Consider the following 23,212-nt stretch of genomic DNA (forward strand, 5'->3'; position numbering starts at 1 on the left):
CCCCTTCTATTTGCCAGGAATTGAGAGGGCGGGATGCCATGATCTTTGTTTTCTTGATGTTGAGTTTCAAGCCAACTTTGGCACTCTCCTCCTTCACCCGCATCAACAGGCTCTTTAGTTCCTCTTCACTTTCTGCCATTAGAGTGGTATCATCTGCATATCTGAGGTTGTTGATATTTCTCCCTGCAATCTTGATCCCAATTTGTGACTCCTCTAATCCCGCATTTCTCATGATGTGCTCTGCATACAAGTTAAATAGGCAAGGCGACAGTATACAGCCTTGCCGAACTCCTTTCTCAATTTTGAACCAGTCAGTGATTCCATGTTCAGTTCTCACTGTTGCTTCTTGACCTGCATATAAATTTCTCAAGAGACAAATAAGATGCTCTGGTATTCCCATCTCTTTAAGAACTTGCCACAATTTGTTGTGCTCCACACAATCAAAGGCTTTAGCATAGTCAATGAAGCAGAAGTAGACGTTCTTCTGGTACTCCCTAGCTTTCTCCATGATCCAGCGTATGTTGGCAATTTGATCTCTAGTTCCTCTGCCTCTTCGAAATCCTGCCTGTACTTCTGGAAGTTCTCGGTCCACGTATTGCTGGAGCCTAGCTTGTAGGATTTTGAGCATAACTTTGCTAGCATGAGAAATTAGTGCGATGGTGCGGTAGTTTGAACATTCTTTGGCATTGCCCTTCTTTGGGATTGGAATGTAAACTGACCTTTTCCAATCCTGTGGCCATTGTTGAGTTTTCCAAATTTGCTGGCATATTGAGTGTAGCACTTTTACTGCATCGTCCTTTAAGATTTTGAATAGTTCAACTGGAATGCTGTCACTACCACTAGCTTTATTGTTGCTCAGACTTCCTAAGGCCCATTTGACTTCACATTCCAGGATGTCTGGCTCCAGGTCAGTAACTACCCCATTGTGGTCATCAGGGATGTTAAGCTCGCTCTTGTATAGTTCTTCTGTATAATTTTGCCACCTTTGTTTGATCTCTTCTGCTTCTGTGAGGTCCCTACCATTTTGGTCCCTTATCATACCCATCTTTGCATGAAACGTTCTCTTCATATCTCCAATTTTCTTGAAAAGATCTCTGGTCCTCCCCATTCTATTGTTTTCTTCTATTTGTTTGCACTGTTCATTTAAGAAGGCATTCTTATCTCTTCTAGCTTTTCTCTGGAATTCTGCATTCAATTGGGTGTATCTTTCTCTTTCTCCCTTGCCTTTCACTTCCCTTCTCTCCTTAGCTATTTGTAAAGCTTCCTCAGACAGCCATTTTGATTTCTTGCATTTCTTTTTCTTTGGGATGGTTTTAGTTGCTACCTCTTGTACAATGTTGCGAACCTCCGTCCATAGTTCTTCAGGCACTCTGTCTATCAGATCTAATTCCTTAAATCTATTTGTCACCTCCACTGTGTATTCGTCAGGGATATGATTTAGTTCATATCTGAGTGGCCTAGTGCTTTTCCCTACTTTCTTCAATTTAAGCCTAAATTTTGCAACAAGAAGCTCATGATCTGAACCACAATCAGCTCCTGGTCTTGTTTTTATTGACTGGATAGAACTTTTCCATCTTTGGCTGCAGAGCACATAGTCAATCTGATTTCTGTGTTGACCGTCTGGTGATGTCCATGTGTAGAGTCGTCTCTTGGGTTGCTGGAAAAGAGTGTTTGCTATGACCATTGTATTCTCTTGACAAAATTCTACCAGCCTGTGCCCTGCTTCATTTTGTACTCCAAGGCCAAACTTGCCTGTTATCCCGGTTATCTTTTGGCTTCCTACTTTAGCATTCCAATCCCCCATGATGATAAGCACATCATTTTTGGGCGTTGCTTCTAGAAGGTGTTGTAGGGCTTCATAGAACTGATCAACTTCATCCTCTTCAGCAGCAGTGGTTGGGGCGTAGACCTGGATCACTGTGATGTTGAATGGTTTGCCTTGGATTCGAACTGAGATCATTCTGTCATTTTGGGGATTGTATCCCAAGACTGCTTTTCCTACTCTCTTATTGATTATGAATGCTACTCCATTTCTTCTGCGAGATTCTTGTCCACAGTAGTATACCTGATGGTCATCTGAATTAAATTCACCCATTCCTGTCCATTTTAGTTCACTGATTCCTAAAATGTCGATGTTCAGTCTTCTCATTTCTTGTTTAACCACGTCCAGCTTGCCTTGATTCATGGATCTGACGTTCCAGGTTCCTATGGAATAAAAATCTTTACAGCATCGGACTGTCTTTTCGCCACCAGTTACTTCCACAACTGAGCGTCCTTTCGGCTTTGGCCCAGCCGCTTCATTCATTCTGGCGCTACTAGTACTAGCCGTCTGCTCATCCCCAGTAGCATATTGGACACCTTCCGACCTGAGGGGCTCATCTTCCAGCGTCATATCGTTATGCCTATTGGAACTGTCCATAGAGTTTTCATGGCAAAGATACTGGAGTGGTTTGCCATTGCCTTCTCCAGTGGATCACCTTTTGTCAGAGCTCTCAGCTATGACCTGTCCGTCTTGGGTGGCCCTGTACGGCATAGCTCATAGCTTCACTGAACTACGCAAGCCCCCTTGCCACAACAAGGCAGCGATCCTTGAAGGGGGGATGCAGCGGTAAAAAAGGCAAATGCCATTTTGGGCTGTATCAACAGGGGCATCACATCAAAATCACAAGATGTCATAGTCCCATTGTATACGGCACTGGTCAGACCACACCTGAAGTACTGTGTGCAGTTCTGGAGGCCTCACTTCAAGAAGGACATGGATAAAATTGAAAGGGTACAGAGGAGAGCGACGAGGATGATCTGGGACCAAGGGACCAAGCTCTATAAAGATAGGTTGAGGGATTTGGGACGTTCAGCCTGGAGAAAAGGAGGTTGAGAGGGGACATGATAGTCCTCTTTAAGTATTTGAAAGGTTGTCACTTAGAGGAGGGCAGGATGCTGTTTCCATTGGCTGCAGAGGAAAAGACGCGTACTAATGGGTTTAAACCAGTGGTCCCCAACCCGCGGGCTGCGGCCCGGTACCAGACCGCAAAGGCCGCAGCTCCCTCTTCCCGCCCCCCCCCCCTGAAGCGAGAAGCTCGCCAGGCCGCGAGCAAATCGTCCGCCGAAGCAGCCGATTAGCTCGCAGACCGGCAAGCTTCTTGTTTCGGGAGGGGGGGAAGAGAAGCTTGCCGAGCCGCAAGCTAATCGGCCGCTTTGGCAGCCGATTTGCTGGCGGCCCGGAGGGGCTGGGAGAGGGAGCCGCGGCCACCGGCATGGCGGCGGCGCAAACGTGCATGCGCGGAATGCCGCGCGCGCGCGTTTGCACTGGGGCTGCCGCGCATGCGTGGGACCCTGGGCCGCCCTCTCCTGCCACTCCAGAGCAGCGGTCCGCGGCAACCGGAAGGTTGCGTACCACTGGTTTAAACTACAAGTACAACGATAAAGGCTAGATATCAGGAAAAAATGTTCACAGTCAGAGTTCAGCAGTGGAACAGGCTGTCTAAGGAGGTGGTGAACTCCCCCTCAGTGGCAGTCTTCAAGCAAGGGTTGGATACACACTTTTCTTGGATGCTTTAGGAAGCTTTGGGCTGATCCTGCATTGAGCAGGGGATTGGACTAGATGGCCTGTGTGGCCCTTTCCAACTCTATGATTCTATACCTTTCAGCTTGTACAATCTGAGGACATGGGCAGGATTCTTTGAGATTTGTGGTCTGCCCTTGGTTTGTATAACCCTTCCCCTCCTCACTTCTTAAATCTGTAGGATGGGGGCTGGCAGACTGGGCCTGGAAGAGTAGAAGTTGATTTGAAGCAGGCAATTATGTCTGCTCTTAAAGAAACCTACTCTGGACCCAGGAGAGTTGATCAACTTCAGTATCAAATGTACCATTCCGGAGCAAGATTATTCAACTAGTGGTGACTGGGACCAAGGATATTGTTATCTGTACCAACCTGGGCAGAGTCTGCACTTACTTTCTTTATTCCATTGTCAATCCTGTTGAATTCAGATCACTTTGAACTCGGGTCTTCCTCTCCCCCCTCCTCCCCATTGAAACAGGAAAGTCTTCTGCACGTGGTTAGGGAGGCTCAGAAGATGGGGGGGGGGGCTCTTTCTTTCTTTTCTTGAAGACTCTTTCTTTCTTTTCTTGAAGGGGGGGAGAAGCCAAGCAGGGAGCCTCTTTCTTTTCTTGGAGGGGAGGGGGAGAGAATCGAAAAAGGCAGAGGAAGGAGGAAAAATCCAGGACCGACAGAAGTTGAGAGAAGTTACGGGCTTCTCCTTTAAGGCTAGCGTGTCACATGACCAGGTGTAGCCTATCAGAGGTTCTCTACCACGGAACTTTCTTTATTCAGGATTAACAGCAGTCTGAGATATTGCACAATAAAGATAGGGTCACTCTGGATCAATCCTTCTTGCTGCAGAAGGAAAATTTAAATCGCTCAAAATCCAAACGGAAATCGCATTCTGTGTAGAGGTCAGGGACTGAATCAATCTGGCGTTGGAATAAAAGCTCTGTGCAGTTTACACCCTGGTTTCAGTCCTGGTTATGGGACTGAAATGGCCTCATACTCTCTGTCCATCTCCTGGTACATGTCATCACTCAGGTGGATGACATGTACCAGGAGATGGACAGAGAGTATGGCTTTAACTGTCCTGGACCTCCTGATGGATTGTTTTTTTACTGCCATTAATCATGGTATCCTTCTAGACTGCTTTTTAAGGATTGGAAGGCACTGTTTTGTACTGATGCCTGTCCTACCTTGAAGGCTGGTTTCACCAATGCTTGCTGAAATACTGTTGTTCCATTCCTTGGCCTCTGGGCCTACAGGGTTCTGCAAGGTTCCATCTTGTCTTGAGTGATTTTCAACCTCTACGTAAAGCTACCAGAAAAGGCCTTGCAGAAATTTAGGTTGCATTGCTACTAATATGGAGATGATACTCAGCTCTATCTCATGCTTCCACCAGCATCCAGGGAGGCTGTGGAAATTTTCATCTACTGGCCAAAGGCCATTCCTGCATCTTATCAGGGTTTTTTTCACCCCCACCTGGTATGTAAACATGAAATTCCTTTGTCTATCCATCAGGCAGCAGAAGCCCTGGATTCTTTCTTAAGAGTGATATCTGAGTTGTAAAATATTTCAGGGGCCCTGCTTCCTTCCTGTCCATAAAGTGGTCTCTACAGATTAACTCATCCTTGTTTTCATTTACAATATTTCAAAACCCAGCATATTTATCAAGATTAAAAGTAACTTTTTCTCTCTTATTAAGAATCAAACTTTCCAGCTAATCTTGGCTTTGATCCTCATGGAAGGTTCTAAGCTTTAAGAAGTTGTATGCTTGGCCTAGTTTAGGAAAGACATTTTGGCTTCCTGTTTCTTGCCAGCCTTTTTTCTCAAGGAGAATGTAGCAAAATGGCTTTATCAGAAGAACTTAGACAAAACTTAAGTACACTTTGAGCCAAGTCTGGTTTTAAGATCAGATACTTGTCAAGAAATCTATATTTTACTGTTTTTTTCTTTAGAAAGTCAGATTTTCATCTACAATAAATCATTTAAAACTTTTTATTTACAATTGTGTGTTTAGGATTTTTACAATAGTGTCTTGCCTTTATAACTTATACTTTGATTGTGTTAATCGATTTGCTCTCTCCATATAATACAGAGGGGTTGTTTTTTTGCTTCTGGAATTTTAAAAAAAAACCCCTAAACACATTCTGACAGCAAGATCATGATAACACTAGGTTTGACCTACAGTAGGGGATGTGGATTAGGAGTTCTGGCTTCCAAACTTTGTATACATATCTAAGAGCCCCTCTCTACAATACATTTCTACCATGGAGACCAAATTTCTTTATGTATGTTTATTATTATTACTACTTTAAGTTGGATACTCATATTCAGATGGCACAGTCAAAGACAACAGGGAAGCAATCTCAGTAAATGCATCAATTATGCTACTCTCTCTCTCTCTCTCTCTCTCTCTCTCTCTCTAGATAGATAGATATCTAGATAGATAGATAGATATCTAGATAGATAGATAGGTATCTAGATAGATATCTAGATAGATATCTAGATATCTAGATAGATAGATAGATAGATAGATAGATAGATAGATAGATAGATAGATAGATAGATAGATAGATAGATAGATAGATAGATAGATAGATACACACATATACTAGTATACACTGGGGAAGGCACTAGCAAACCACCCCGTATTGAGTCTGCCATGAAAACACTGGAGGGCGTCACCCCAAGGGGAAGACATAACCTGGTGCTTGCACAGGGGATACCTTTACCTTTACCTTGTACTAGTATTAAAGCCCATTTCTAAAAATGGGCTGATGAAGGGCAGGGTAGGGGGATGGGGAAGCGCGGGCGGGCGCTTCCGGCGGCGCGTTTGTGGTGCGATGGGGGGAGGACGAGGTGATGGAGGGAAAGCGGGTGTTACGGCGCAGGCTCGGAGGTCTGCGGCTGCGTCGTAGGCTCAGGTGAACAGTGGCCGCAAGGACGCAGGCGCGGAGATCCGCGTATGCGTGTAAGCGGCTGACGTTGGGGCTGTAGCTGCGGAGCCTTTGCAAGCCTCTGGGCTCGGGCCTGTAGTCAAGTGGAGGGGATGGGCGTGCCAGTGGCGAAGGACCGTAAGTAGGGTCCAGGGAGAAGGCTGGGGGGGGGTTGGAAAATGGGCGGGCGGGGTGGGAAAAGGGACAGCCGGGGTAACGGCAGAGGAAGCACGCAGGTGGGTAGTCTAGCTGCGCGCAGGCATCTTAGGTGGTGTGGTGGGCGGCAGGGACAGATGACAGGCAGGGTGGGGGCCGGGGAAGCTTGGGCGTTTGGGGGGGAAGTGTCGGGCAGTCTGTGTGCAGGGTGTCCTTGGGGTGGAGTGCGTGGCGCTGGAGGGTATGCGACATCCCCCAGGAAGGATTGCCGGGGCGAAGTGTTCCCGGGGCTGGCGTGGCACGAGGCTCCGTCCGTGTTTGGGTGGCTTGGGGGGGGCCGCTGGGCGGGAAAGGAGCAGGGCCGCCGCATCTTTGACACGGTGTGACACCCTTTCCCCAGGGTGAAGAGCAGGCAAGGGCGAGGGAGGCCGCGTCTTTGACACGGGCTCTGCCTAAGGGGAGGAGAATTCACCAAGAGGACTCACCAAGAGGACTCACCACCTCAGAGATCTTTTGCATCTGAGCAGCAACTCCCCTGGCGGGCGAGGCGAGGCCGGGGCAAGTGGCCAATGGGGAGCCCTTGAGTGCCACTCGGAGGGGCCAATCAGGAGCTGCTTCACGGCTCCTGATTGCCCCCCCCCCCCGAGTTTTTATCACGGACAGGGCCCGCCCTAACTCCTCCCCATTAGCCCTTAGGGCTTTATTTTATCCGCTCCGCAGGAGCGGTTATATATATATATATACACACACACACACATATACATACATACACACACACACACAATAAAAAATAAAGCACAGAATTAACTAGAAACATTAATCTGGAAAATTAAATCCACTCATGTTTCTGATTATTCATGCACTATCTTGTAACAAAGCAGTAAAGAGTTGCTTTGTCTCTCCCTATTTTACTCAATTTCACAGGCATATTTTTTACCAAGATGCTTCCTTTGGATCACAGCAAGTGTGCCAGCTACAATTTGCATACAGAAACAGATACTTGTATCTCAGACTATGTGTCTATTAAAAGCCGTAAATGGTGAAATCCTTCTATTGTAGCAACATAACCCATTTAAAAAAAACTGTAAAATATTACTTGCATCAGCAATTGTACATTGCATTTGTCAACAATTTTCAAATAGATGAGGCACCAATGACTTTAAACACCTCCCTGACCCTGCAAGCTGAGACTATAGTAGAGGCTCCACTCTTCAGTGCTTCCTTTCTCATCTAGTTGGCCAATCAAAGATAGTGCTAGAAGGCTGATCTATGACTCCATGACACTTCTGATACAGAGTCTGATAGTTACATTTGAGTCCAGCAGCACCTCGGAGTCCAACAAGATTTTCAGGGTACAAGGTTTTGTGAGTCAAAACTAAGTTCACCAGACAGGGTTCTTTAGCTTGTCTCCTGTGCTATTTAACATCCACAGGAAACTGATGAGAGAGACCACCTGAATATTCAGAACTGTCATTATGAGAATGACATACAATTCTATTGCCGTTTTCCAGCAGAGGCAGGTATAAGAATGGAACAGATTCCAGAAGTTGTGAACAGATTCCAGAAGTGAAGGTCAGTCCAGACAAGACAGAAGTGCTACTTCTTGATATTACAGCTAGTCATGGAAAGAAGTTTCAGCTTGTTTTAGGTAGGTTGCATTCTGCGTTATCTTGGGAGTGCTGTCAAACCCACTGCTACAGAAGGATGCACAGGACTCATCATAGAATCATAGAATAATAGAGTTGGAAGGTACCTCATGGGTCATCTAGTCTAACCCCCTGCACTATGCAGGACATTCACAACCCTATCACTCATCCACTGTAACCTGCCACCCCCTTAAGCTTTCACAGAATCAGCCTCTCTGTCAGATGGCTATCCAGCCTCTGTTTAAAAATTTCCAAAGATGGAGAACCCACCACCTCCCGAGGAAGCCTCTTCCACTGAGAAACCGCTCTGTCAGGAACTTCTTCCTGATGTTTAGACAGAATTTCCTTTGAATTAATTTCATCCCATTGGTTCTGGTCCGTCCCTGGCAAGAGAGAACAACTCTGCTCCATCCTCGATATGACAGCCTTTTAAATACTTGAAGATGGTTATCAAATCCCCTCTCAATCGTCTCCTCTCCAGCTAAACAGACCAAGCTCCCCCATTCTTTCTTCATACGTCTTGGTCTCCAAACCCCTCACCATCTTTGTTGTCCTCTTCTGGACACTTTCCAGTTTGTCTACATCCCTCTTCAACTGGGGTGCCCAAAACTGAACACAGTGCTCCAAGTGAGGCTGAGCCAGAGCTGAGTAAAGCCGTACCACAACCTCCTGTGATCTGGACACGATAGTCCGTTTGATACATCCCAAAATCCCATTTGCCTTTTTAGCCACTGAGTCACACTGCTGACTCATGTTCAATGTGTGGTCTACTAAGACTCCTAAGATCCTTTTTGCACATACTACTGCAAAGACAATTCTCCCCCATCCTATATTGGTGTATTTGGCTTTTTCTACCTAAATGCAGAACTTTATATTTGTCCCTATTGAACTTCATTTTATTCAGTTTAGCCCACTTCTCGAGCCTATCAAGATCATCCTGTATTCTGATTCTGTCTTCGTTTGTGTTTGCTACCCCTCCCAGTTTAGTATCCTCTGCAAATTTATTAAGTATCTCCTCAAATCCCTCATCCAAATCATTTATAAATATGTAGAACAATACATATCAATAAGATGCAGCATCTTTAATCAGCTTTGGTTGGTGTGACAACAGCAGTAATTCCCAGAGAATCAAGTTTAGGCCATCATTATCCATTTTTTTGATTATATCTAGATTAAAAATACAATATACCTTATATGAGATCCCTTTGAAAACTGTTCTGAGATTCCAATTTGTTCAAAAGGCAGCAGCAAGACTGCTAAATGGTACAGATTACAAGGATCACATCTCATCAATATTGAAAGAATGGCACATACCATCTATTTAATCCCCAAGCAAAAAGTTTTTAATCTTAAAAGACAAAAACAATTTACTAACAGCTTCTCTAATATGGACCTGCCTAGCCATTAAGAGAGACTGCAAAAATGAATCATAGAATTGGAAGGGGCCATACAGACCATATAGTCCAAGCCCCTGCTCAACGCAGGATCAGCCCTAACCATCCTAAAGCATCCAAGAAAAGTGTGTATCCAGCCTTTGCTTGAAGACTGCCAGTGAGGGGGAGTTCACAACCCTACCAGTTAAATGCTTCCGGAACAAGATGGGTAGGTCTCAGTGATATAGCTTTGTTTTTTGTGGTGCCTCACAATAATTTGCCAAGTCACTGGTAGTTTGATAAATGGTGACCTGCCATTTTAATCAGTTTCATTTTAATTTGGTTTGTATTATTATTATGACATATTTACCGTACTCCCTATTCTGTGTTTTGATTTTACTGCTCAAACCTTAGGAAATAATGGATTTTATCCTGTTGTGCATTCAATATTTCATTTGTTAGAAGGTTCTGACCCATGGAAAAGCTTGCAGAATGGGACCAAAACAAGCTTTCTGTGCATTTCACTTCAACAGTTCAATATGACCCCAAATCACCCATTGCTAAAGGCTATGGGACCCTTACACAAAATGGGCAATTTGGAAGATGTGCAAAAGATAGGAAACTGGGCAAAACTGCATCCTCCTCATTCTTTTGCTAGCAGACAATGAGACTAATCTGCCATATTTCCTTTCTCATTGCAGCCACCTTTATGGTATGAGACCCTCAGCAGATGATTTTTGAGGGTCCACAAAGGAAAGAGCAAGATCAGGAAGACTTACTTTTCCAGCTCCAGTTTTTCATAAGATCTAAAGAATAACGTATCATTTATTTAAATGTCTATAATAATGTCAATAAGAAATTGCATTCTATCATGCTGGAAAATTCATCTGGGCAAATCACAAACTAGGACACAAAATGAGAATGTCTACATTATTGCAGACAGATATGGTGGAACAGGTTGTAAAGAGAAAAATCAATTAGCATACTCATAATTAAAATTCATATTTTATAATAAAGAAGTCTGAATATTTAAACTAAATACTGCTGAAGTTCTTCTCAAATAGACATCAAGAGAAGATGGTCTTCTGAAGTCATTATTTGGTGAGTATCTTTATTCTGTATTGCTGATGCTTGAACTCCTGATGGTGACTATGACCTGCATTGTCTTTTCCTATCTACACTTTGAACACTTGTATCCTTTTTGTAGCCACAAAGACCTAGCCACTATGCTACATGCCTTGGTATCTGTCTAAATGGAATTACTGAAATGCACTCTAAGTAGAGCTGCTCTTGAAGATAATACAGGAACTTGAACTGGTCCAGAATGCAATAGTTAGTTTGTGAAACACACACCTTAAGGACCTGCACTAGATGGTTGGCTGGTTTCCAGACTCAAAACAAAGTGGTGGTTTTAACTTTAAAAGCTGTAAACGGTTTGTATCTATGGTAACAAGTGATGCCTTCTTCCCTTTCTTGCCTTGAAACCAGAGGACCTTTCAGGAAACATGGTTTTAAGCTTTTGCAGCTGAAACTAGGCACTTTAAAATATTTTTAAATTGTACCTCTTAGTTTGTGGGCCAATTTATTTGAATGAAAAGCACAGTAATAAAAAAGAATTAAAATGTGTTATAAATGTCTGTATTGCTTTAGACCATTGAAAACATGCATTATCTATGTCATTAAAAAGGGGGAATATAAGTTGATCTATCAATACAATTTGAAAGAAAGAAAAATGAATTGGTGAGTAAATAAGTTTCAAAGTAGGTAGAAGAAGCACGTGTGATTTCACAAGAGGGATTTTTCTAGCAGCCATTTGTGAATTCCACTAATTCCTGCAAGAAATCATGGTACAGAGGCAGTGGTTTAAATCTAGGAGACTAGAGGTCAAGCAGCTTTAAAGAAAGGTAAAATACCTTTTAATGAGATGGAAGTTGAAGTAAATAAGCCACTAGAAAGGTTCAATATTTCACCTCAGTGAACATTAGGTCTCTGCTAATACTCAAAAACAAAAGAGGTGAATATAAGTTTCTTCTGAAGGTTATTATTTCAGATTCTCCCTAAGTATTTTTATGGTTCATATAACAGTGGCATTTATAATATAACAGGTAATTCATTCATACGACAGCCTGCAATACAGATTAATCAGAGTTCTTGACAAATGAAATTAATTTTTGCAAAGTTAAAAAAGCAATTAAGCTTCTTCTGACATTTTTCCCCTTCACCACTGACCTATTTTTGGAGCTATAAAATGCACTTATGCCTGAAGGGAATGCATTTCAGCCTGAGGAGCGAAAAACTGCCACAAGCCAAAATTTATTCACAGAAAAGCATGAGGCATTTAAAGTTGTCATCTTTGCACAAAAAGAAAAAAATAATCTGCAAAGATATAGGCATGATACTGAAGGATATAACTTTCCTGTGTGTTTAATTCTATTGCCCTTCCAAACGGCCTGAGATATAGTCAGTATTACATGAAATGCAAAATTAATTTTGTCATCATTTTCAACTGTAGAATGAAGAAAATGGAAAAACCAGCCTCACCTGCTTTGGACTCCCACTGGGGAGGAAGACAGGACACAAATGGAGTAAATAAACAAACCTAGCAGTAAGACCATTTGCAAATGTCTTGCAGTCACTAATTCACACTAGTATTTTGGGAAAGTATGTTTTTTTTTCTGTCAATATGAATGGCTGTGCATGTCAAATTTCAATACGAAAAGTCCATCATAATACCAGACCTTTGAAATAAATGCTTCAGAAGCTGTGGCATTTTAGAGAGGGATTTTGGTTTGCAATACTCAGAAAGACCCCTGTAACATTATACATATATAACTCCTCCTAACAGAAAAGCTGGCCTAGATAAGGGGGTGGTGGCTAACTGAACATATCCAGATACTCTACTCTGGAGTAATCAAACTGAGCCATATTTTTATGCCATATCTACATTTTACTGACTTTATTATTTAAAATGTTTACTTTCGCTTTTTCCATTTTTCAAAGTAACTATAAGCTATAACTATAAACACAGGATTTATATACAACAACTTACACCATATGAAAAATAGTAGCATTACATGGTGGGCTGAAGCCAGGCTAAATTATGCTCACCCAAGGCACTTGGAAAAGAATGTTCCTGCCTCCCATCTCGCCATAGCAGCCCAGGGATTGCCCTGAAACAGCAATGAGAGGCAAACTGGAGGTCTGCCACAGGAAAAGGGAATTGGTGGAAACTACCATACTGCTAGTGAAAAACCTAGCCTGGATTCAATCTGCACAATGCAACAATACTCCAGAAAATGAACTGGCATGGCATCCAAATGATTTGAAAAGGCAGAGGTGGAGGTGGGATGAATTGTGCCTCAGCCTACTGTGGGCCCAATTAGGATCAGTGTGTCATTTTTAAATAACTTTAAAATGGCATCAGTATCTACAGGCCTGAGCCAAGGGTCCTGTGATGTCTAGAGTGATCCTGAAACAAACGACAAGCCACTGTAGACTCTTCAACACAGGCAACCCTGGCCATCAGATCTGGAACCTGCTAACGTGAACGAACTTTTAAAAGTACATCTTCATAATCCATCTAGACAAGACCAGAGCATGGATAACTGTGGTGTGGCCCCATCTTTCCAAGAAGCAGCACAAATGAATTAGAAGACAACATCATTCCTTATCCAGTTGTTTTGAAATGAGAACAGAGAAAGAAAAAAATCCAGTAATCATTACCATCTCTTAAACGGTCCACTATAAACGTGAAGCCTGTAGTCCTTGGGTGCAAGACATACTCATATTTCTGAAGTCCATTCTTTTCAGCAAATTGATTACTGCGGGCTTTGGTGTTTTCTGAAGATATAAAGGGCATAAACACTGATTAAAATCAGTGCAGCAACTAAGCTTGATAACATGTGCATCAGAAACATATCAGTAGAGGAACGGATAAAAGTAATTTGTGTTACATTAACAATCCTATGAAGTATTTGCTTTACTTTCTTACATAAATATAAACATAAACATCTTCAGACTCCATGTTTTGTTTTTATTATGCCTTTATCAGGAGTATGCTGGCAGAATTTATACGTAGAACTGTTGCCCAGGAACAGAGCTATGGGATTCAAGTCTGGATCTTATTGATAATACCCGCATCTAAGGCAAAATTAGAACACTCAGATTTAACAGCCTTTGCAGAACAATGTCCAACAACCTTCAGACAATGATTCTATTGGATTACCATTTCAGACCTCTACAGAGGGAAAGCAGGGAGTAGATAGGCAGGCTGTATTCTGGGAAGAAGACATGAATACAGAGTTGGAAAAAAACAAGGATTGCCAAGAGACATTAACTAGAATCATGCACATCTTGATGGAAAATCTATATGAACATAGAAGGCTTTCCCAGTAGTTCCAGTCATGTTGCCACTGATCCAAAAAGAGGCAATGATGTGTAGCAGAACACATAAGGACAACCCCCCTCCTCTGAAACCTGAGAACCAGTATGACAGTTTAGGCTGCTTGACAACTGCCAGTGATGTGAAATTCCTGGGAAATCATAAGCAGAATTTCTTCCCCAATGTAAATCACTTTGGATCTGATTTCACATGTTTATTTGATTAAAATTTAATAAACAAAGCTTCAAAAGTAAACCAGATTATTTTTACATGGTGGTTAACTATCTCAAAAGAGCCAAGAATAGCTGGAATTAAATATTTAAGAAAAAATATATAGAGCATAGATAATGTGATTTGCAATGCATAAGTGTGCAAGACAAGAGAGTGTACATGTGCATATATGTATGCTCAATATGTTTGATGCTTAAAAAGAGCCAACTACAAAAAAAGAAACCTACAATTTCATAGCTTCCCATTTTTACTGGTGTTGCATCCATTTGTAATGTACTGTTTGTTTTAATACCTTGATTTTCACCCTGGGGATCCTATTTTGGTAGAAAAGCAGTTTTAAATAAATGCATCTTTTAATGAAACGTCAATTTTCAAAATTAATATTTTCCCATCTATCTAAATTTATAAATAATAAATCTGGCCAACTTCTCTATGGAAAGTATTTTCGGGATCAATAGCACCAATTTATCATGTCTCACATTGACCCATTATGCACGGGGGTTTTAGCGCACATTCGGGGTGGAATGGCGGCGACTAAAATCACGGATAACGCACGGAGCCGGCTGCAACCGGCTGCAGCTTCGGTGCATGCCGCCGAAAAAGCCGCGTCAGTGAAACGCGGAAGAAAGCGCAGCTTCCGGGTGAGCGGGGCGCAACCAGAAGTGGCGCCCGGATCGGCGCGTGCATAATAGTTTACTCTGGGTTTTGCCGCCATCGCACCCCGCCCCGTGTATAACCGGTATGCGTCGCGTCTTCCCCCTCCACATTTTCCATGTGACCCGAAATCGCCGTTTCGGCGGCCGTGCATAATGGGCCATTCAGAGGCCATAGCATGGCATAAAATAGAAGTTAAATAAGCATACCCAACAACAGATTGTCACTAGGGATGATCAGATTTGCCCTTCTCAAAAGAAGAGATTGCAGCAGTTATTTAATGGCTAAAATTCCAGAACACTCCAAAGCTATTCCCGAGAAGGCGCAGAAGTGTTCTGGTATTATATAAAAGCCCATAGGAAAGAAATGTGTCTATAATCCTGAATGATTTTTTTTTACATTTGCTCTAAAGATGTGCAAATAGGAATGACAGTGTGAAATGGAATTATGGTATCTCTAAAATGACAATGGCATTTCTTAGTCAAAATAACCTGACCAGAATATAACGCTCCCTGTCATCATTATTTGTCCAGTCTCTACTGTCAATCTTATGAAAGCAAATTTCAGCATTTCAATTTACTTCCTAGCATAATTCTAGCTGCTATATGCAAGCGCAAACATTTGAATTTGGTTAATTATTATTCTATTCATGGCTGAGCATGTACAAGGAAAAGAGCAACCAGTTACCCTGCCATCACACAGCATTATTTTGCCTGGCAACCTGCTCTAAGAATAACCGCACTTTGTTGCTTTTCATATACATGATGAAAACAAGTGTGTCCATCTACCTAGCAACCTCAGAGTTCCAGCATTATTGCACAACTTGACTGATTCTGGGCCTTGCTGGTTGATATAACCAATTGCAAATGCGCTAGGACAGAAGGCAGAGTGAGAAATACTGCAGATCAAAACTATTTCTATATTACCATCAAAAACTCAATATGTACACTTTATATTTTAACTCAATCCTGCTTGCCCTCAATGCCTCTTCAATCACATCATCACCAGTCTTCTCCCAGCCAAGCAGGCTTCATCTTTGAATATTGTTAAGAGGAGGAAATAATATGTTGCTAAATCAGTGTTGCTTCTCTCCTCAAACATGCACTCCATCATCACTAGCTCCTTGGCTAAAACTCTAGCCTATGCCCATTCTTCCTTTACTATATATCTAGTAAGAACATAAGAAGATTTTTTTAAGAAGAATTTTGCTGGGTAAGACTAGTAATCCAACTAGACTAGCATTTCACATTTCACACATTGGTCAATCTTACCTTTTCTGCATGGCAACGGCTGCACCAGGGCAATTAGCCCTGCTGCTTCCCAGGGTCTCCCAGGGGATTTCCCCCGACTGTCCTGTTCCACCCTGGATTTCCACCATGCTTCATGGAAGGGATGGGATGATTGGGTTTTTTTATTTTCAAAAAGGTGGGATTGCATGATAACACTATCCCACCTTCATGAAAAATTTTTAATGCCCCAGTCGACCCCGTAGCTCCACAAAGTGCCGTGGAGCCAAGTGGGCCATTTTCTGCCCCCTCTGGGATGCCATAGAACGGGAGGGGGGGGGAGTTATTTATTTATTTATTATTTTAATTTATTGCCCATTTTTCCCCAAAGGCTTGAGGCAGGTTACAGTATCTGGATAAAGCCCCCCAATTAAACCCCAATTAAAACAGACATAAAAACAGAACAAATACAGATACATACAAAATACAATCCAAACCCCATGGGGAAGAAGATGCTGTGGCAAAAACTCATCACAGAATAATCCTCCCAATAGTACATCCTGGAGGAGAAGGGAGACAGAGGATGCAGGTGGCATTCACTACCGCCACTCCTGTAGGGGGGCCTTGATCTTCCTTGCCATCCCGCCTCAACCGTAAACAGAAGAGGTCTGTTTTGCAGGCCCTGCAAAACTCTGAGAGATCCTGCAGGGCACATAACTCCTCCAGGAGCTCATTCCACCAGGTCGGGGCCAGGACCTAAAAGAACCTGGTCAAAGCCAGGTGCGCCTCCCTAGGACCAGGAATGACCAACAGATGAGTACCCGCACAACGTAAAGCCCTGGAAGGCTGGACTCTTCACCTGCCTTGGGACAGGCTCTGGTGGTGTCCACAGCAAAAAGGGATGTACGGAAATATCCGTGTTCCATTGCCATGGGGCAACAGAGGGACTAATGCAGGACAGGGCGATGCTGTATGGAAGTGGGGATTAGACCTGCTGCCACACCAACACCAGCCTGATCTTTTCCACCTGTATGGAAATGGTCCCAGTTGTCCTTCAAAGTCAACAAACAGGGTAAAGAGGCCTCCTCTTGATGTTGCTTTTTTGCACTGGCTATCAAAGGTTTACTACCTCTGAATATGGATATTCTCTTTTCTTACAATGGTAGAAAACCTACTGACATCCCTCCCAGAATCTGTCTAGCTTCCTTTTAAAGCCTCCTAGGCTCATACCCATCACTATATCCTCTAGCAGTAAATTCTACATATTATTTGTTTACGTAAAGCTTGTGTTTTCCTTGGACATGTTTATCAATTATTTCTCAAGTTATGCCCCTTTTGTGGATATCTAAATCCATGGAAAGGGGCTGCACCTGCACAAAACAGATTGATCTGCAAAGCTATGGGTCTCCCCAGGTTTGCAAAAAATCTGAAAACTTTATAAATATACTATAGGGAGTTAAATTTCCCACCTCCAAAAATACATCTGTCGTCTTGTGCATGTAGACAACAAACCTACACCCTCTTGGGGCTCCAATATTGGAGCTCTGCAGTGGGCCAGGTCGAGAACTGTGCTGGATTTGCTACGAATGGAGACAGAGGGGTTGGGAGACGCAGTGGGCCCAGCAGCATAGGCCAAGAACCACTAGTAATAAAGGTATGGGGAAGGTGCTAAGATCTGGAGCCAGAAGACATCAGGAGCTGCACTATGTTCACTGGGAGTGAAGTCATGTCAAGGAACTGGAGATGCTGCGCTTGTGACCAATGGAAGTAAAGAGTTGGTCAGTAGTTGTGGCAGATTTGGTGGCACTGTAAAGAACTGGGGGTGGGGGGGGACTTGAGATTTGGTGGTCAATGGTAGAGTCAGGAATCTCACTGTGGGTGGATGTGATAGTGGAGAGCCAAGGCTGGGCCAGGCTTACTGGCAGTGAAGGGGAGGAGGAAGTTGCTGCAGTGGTTTCTACTATTGGTGGGGGGAACTTTGTCTAAGAGAGAGAAGGGATCCTCCCTCCATGATTATTGCAGGTTACCACTTGTAAGTCTAATGTTTTACCATCTTGATAACAGGAGATAAGTTAGTTACCTGTGAGATCTGTTCCTTCAGGAAAGATGAGAAGCTGCAGAGGTTCACGGATGTCACAGAAATAATCCAGCATATTTTCAAAATGATTTTTGTCTTCATCCCATTTCCTCTGAATGAAAATGAAGGCAGCAACCTGCATAGCCCAACCTATAATAAATTTGAACAAATTTAAACAAGGCAGTATAATTTTCTTGTTTGTTTCCATTCCTGACTCGCAATCATAGAATCAACAACATTGTTTAGAAAAGTATACCTTGAATTTTACATATTTATACTAAAATGGATCCTATAAATCCATTCCACCCTCCAGGGCAAGAAGTCTAGTTCTGGTAGGAAAGGAATGTTCCAGTGGAGTATATATCACTTTGAATGATAAGCAGGCTCTAATGTCAGCAGAACAGATCCATAGGTTTCAACCTAACATAAGCATTAAATTGCCAGAACGTCAAAAGTCTCTAAAAATCATGACAAAAAGAAAACATTGCAATGGGGGTTGTAATTTTAAAGCCTCATGGGTGAACAACTCTTTGCTAACAGATTGCACTATACCCTTCTGATGTACTGTCATTCATGTTCTCTTCAAGGGAATGACACTTTCAATGATGGAAAGTAAAAGACAGAGTGTGCCTTTGCTAATGTACAATATCTGGATCCCACCTGCCTTACAGCTCCATAAATATATAGATATGTCAAGAAAACAGCTAGTTAGTTCTACTGGAATTTTGACAAAAGATCATGGGTTAACACATTCTTGAAATAGAAGGATTATTCACTTTATACAAAATCTTCCACATGAAAGTCACTCTGTGCTCAAAACTGCATCTTCATCACTCATATCCTTCACATGTAGGCTGAAGGTAGAGAAAAAGGCCAGAGATCTAGTAGAGTTAGCTATTACTTGAAGAGAGCATGAGATGCCTGTCTTTGTAGCTCTTACAAATGGGGAATGCAATCCATTGTGCAACTGTCTTGGAGTAAACTTTACAACCTCTTTTGGGACCCTGAAAGGCCACAAAGAGATTCTCATAGTTTCTAAACTGACATGTTTTGTATAAATAAAATGTATTTATTATTCTTATTTTTGACATTAACATACCACCCTCCCTGGAGGATCAGGGCAGTTCACATAAAACACAGGAACAGCAACCATACAGAGAAAATTGGCAACCATAAATAACAACATAACAATAACAAACAGTGAGAACAGTAAATTCACAACTGCAACAAGCAACTGGACCCATGATTGGTCAGTTCAGGACATTGAGATTCATGGGAGGAAGGCTCGGGGACCCAGTGAAAGATGTTGGTTCTGGTCAATCTCAACGAAATGCCTGGCAAAAAAGCTCCCTTTTACAAGCCCCGCGAAATTGTTCTAGTTCCATTAGGGTCCTGATCTCCTGTGAGAGCTTGTTCCATCAGGTGGGGGCCAGGACTGAGAAAGCTCTGGCCCCAGTTGAGATCAGGCAAGCCTCTAAGGGGCCAGGGATCACCAGCCAGTTGGAGGTGATGGAGTATAAAGCTCTTTGAGGGGTGTAGGCAGAAAAGCGGTCCCTCAGGTAAACTGGACTCAGACCGCATGTGGAATTTGCCTGGTAACTAGCACAGCTGTTGTAGAATGGATTGAACATGGGACCTCCATGGTGTTGTTGTGAGGATCCTGGCCACAGCATTCTGGATCAACTGTAGTTTCCAGATCTAGGTTAAAGGCAGGCCTGCATAGAGTGAGTTGCAGAAGTCCAGTCTAGAGGTAACTATCGTGTGGATCTCTGTAGCTAGGCATTTTGGGGCATTAATAGTTGGCTTGGCAAAGGTATCAGAATGCCAGTCGCGTTACTCTTGGACCTGAGCCTCTATTGAGAGGGAGCCATCAAGGGTCAGGGTCGGGGTGTGGCTAAAGATGTCGTCCTGAGAGGGTGGCAGGGCATCTGCTCTGCTATCTCTGAAGCCTGACAGGGGTCAATTGCGCAAGCAATTGGTAGAAAAGAGGAGGGGTACGCAAACCCCACCTCACCTTTCTACCCAGGAAGTCCTTGGGGCTGTCTCCAATCCTTTAGGGAGTATATCTCCCTGGATTATAGGCTGTCAGCGTTCCAGGTCCAGAGGACGACTGCCATTTTCTATCTCGGACTTTCTTTTCTTTCTTTAATCTTAAAGTATCTGCTTCAACCCTACACGATGATTTACCACAAATGAACGTTTTGAACTGAGGGGAGGACATCGGATGAGTTCCAAAACATCATTTACTGCAAGTATCTCTCGTTTTTTTTTCCCTTCGTCTCTCTTCCTGCATCAAAGCCCTTTGTTTCCCCCCTCCTCTTACTCTGCTCTGCCCGAAGCCACCTCGTTATGAGGCAGGCTAATTCTCCTAACTAAGCAGAAGAAGGACTCAAATCAACTCGAATTAATTGGCAAAAGCTCTTATTGTAATTGTTTTGGTTTTCGGAGATAAGAGATAAGAGCTGTGAATGGGAAGATCTCACGAGAACTCTGTGCCAGCACGAGAATATCTGCCTTAACTGACTTCAATACGTCACATGCCAGAGGATAAAACAGAGGACATCTACTGGCCACTTGTAAAATTGTTTGAGGCCGTTTTTTTTAAAGTCAAAAACATGTCTATGTTAAAAAGATTGGCTCATCTAATAGAGATACAAACCCAAGATTTCAAAGTATTTATAGATGAATTGGTCAAAAATATCTCCAAGGAGATCCAAGATGGCAAGGAAGAAGTCTCCAATAGGAATGATGGATCAATAACAGTGGCTGATGACAGCTTTAAACAAGGTGGAAAACCAACAGCAGAAGAGAAATCTGAAATTCATATCTTCAGGGAGATCCAAGATGCCAAGGAAGAAGTCTTTAACAGGAATGATGGATCAATAACAGTGGCTGATGACAGCTCTAAACAAGGTGGAAAACCAACAGTAGAAGAGAAATCTGAAATTCTGGAGACGGAAAATGGGATGCCGGAGTTCTGCAGCCCAGATAAGGACACCCTTTTTAAAAAGACATACAGCCATCTCAAAGCAACAGTGTACAAACATCAATCAAAAGAAATATGGATCTGCAGTGAAAGTAACCGATTTAAAGGGGCTCTTTGGGGAAAAAATTGTATTGATACTGGAGTCCAGGAGGTGCAACGGCCTCAAGATTTATCGATGCATATTCTGCGGGAAAGAGTACAACTGCACTTTCTACGCCAAAGGCCAATGGGACAGAATATAAGTCTACGGGAACGACAAGATGTAGCAAGCCTCGAGATGAGACCCCCTTAAGAAGACCGAAAGCTCATATTGTTTTATGTTTAATGTTATACTGTATTCTATATTTCTATTTTTATGAAAAAGGGGAAGCAGTGTCTCTTTCTCTCTTGTTTCTTGTTTCTTTTCCTTTGTAGGCATATAGGTAATATAATCATTAGTGTTGGAAATATAAAATGGGGTTCTCCCCCCTTATTTTTTCTTTCTTCTATTAGTGTATTGTTCTAGGGCCAAAGCCTACACTGACCTGTAGAAAATGTTTAATGTTAAGCTTTCAACTTAAATCTGAAAATATACCTGTCAGGATGGCTCTTAGAATGGGTCAAGTATAAATTGTTTTGTAGATGTATCAGAATTAAGGATAAGGAGAAGCTATAGAAGACTGAAAGCTTATATTGTTCTATGTTTAATGTTAAGCATTTATCTAAACCTGGAAATTTTATTATTCTCTGTATTAACAACATATACTGTATCCTACATTGCTATTTTTACGAAAAAGGGGAAGCAGTGCCTTTTTTCTCTCTTGTTTCTTTTCCTTAGTAGGCATATAGGTAATATAATCGTTAGTGTTGGAAATATAAAATGGGGCTTTCCCCCCTTATTTTTTTTTATTGGTGTATTGTTATAGGGCCAAAGCTCATATTGATCTGTAGAAAATGCAAAGCTCTCAACTTATACCTGTCAGGATGGCTCTTAGAATGGGTCAAGTATAAATGGTTTTGTAGATGTATCTGTATTAAGGATAAGGAGAAATTATGAAATCCTTTTGTAATTTTTTTTCTTTGTACATCTTTAAGGCAAAGCCCTACTTTCCTCTCCCTTCATCAGGGTATTGATACAGGGCCAAAACTCATACTGTTCTATAAGAAATGTTTAATGTTAAGCATCTAACTCAAACCTAGAAATATCTGCCAGGATAGCTCTTAGATTGTATCAAGCAGTTAACGTGAGGTCTACGATCTCTCAAGTAAGTTGATTAATAATAACTTTTCTTTTGTATATCTAAACAGGCCTTTTTTTAAATGTAGTGGAAATGTGGATGGCTCTTAGACTCATGGCTCTTAGAGTTTTGGGCAAAAGTTTATATCACTGTGGAGTCAATGTGGGGTCGTATATTTTCAAAGGATGATTATATTTTATTTACTGCTTTTTGTATCAATAACTCGTGTTGCATCCTATATTTCTATCTTTATGAAAATTAAAAAAATCATTACAAAAAAAAAAAGGGTCAGGGTCAGGTTCCTGGTGGAGTGAGCCACTTATAGCTGCACTCTGTCCAGATTGGGTAGGCACACTTCCTCACCTTGACCCTTCCTGCCCAGCCATATGACCTCCATCTTTGAAGGGCTGAGCTTCAGACAACTCTGCTTGAGCCACCTCATCACTGCTTCCAGGAAGCTAGCTAATATTTCTGGGGGAGAATCAAGGTGTCCATCCATCAGGAGGAAGAACTGGGTGTCATCAGCATATTGGTGACATCCCACCTTGAACCTCCGCACCAGTTGAGCAAGAGGGCACATGAAGAGGTAAATAGCATTGGAGAGAGGACTGCTCCTTGAGGGACTCTGAATGCAAGCTGGTGGCAGCTTGATGATCTCAATCCGTGATTCCTGTGAAAGGAGATCAGCCAGTGAAGGTGTCCCAGGAACACCTTGCCACAGTGATTCATGCGATGGTCATCTCTAGGCTAGATTTCTATAATTTGCTCCATGCAGGCCTGCCTGC

General features: G+C 42.5%; 1 protein-coding gene across 6 annotated transcripts in view; it reads right to left on the reverse strand.

Annotated features, from left to right (window-relative positions):
* Nucleotides 1–23,212, reverse strand: part of LCLAT1 (lysocardiolipin acyltransferase 1) — a 138,673-nt gene that overhangs the window by 59,256 nt on the left and 56,205 nt on the right. For all 6 annotated transcript variants that reach the window (XM_077341019.1, XM_077341039.1, XM_077341030.1 and 3 more), the window contains 2 exons: nt 18,228–18,374; nt 13,379–13,495 (listed from right to left, as the gene is read on the reverse strand). In XM_077341019.1, the coding sequence (XP_077197134.1) occupies nt 13,379–13,495; nt 18,228–18,374 (264 nt within the window). The remainder of the gene's footprint in view (nt 1–13,378; nt 13,496–18,227; nt 18,375–23,212) is intronic.

Source organism: Paroedura picta, chromosome 1, assembly GCF_049243985.1.
Source record: "Paroedura picta isolate Pp20150507F chromosome 1, Ppicta_v3.0, whole genome shotgun sequence".
Taxonomy (NCBI): domain Eukaryota; kingdom Metazoa; phylum Chordata; class Lepidosauria; order Squamata; family Gekkonidae; genus Paroedura; species Paroedura picta.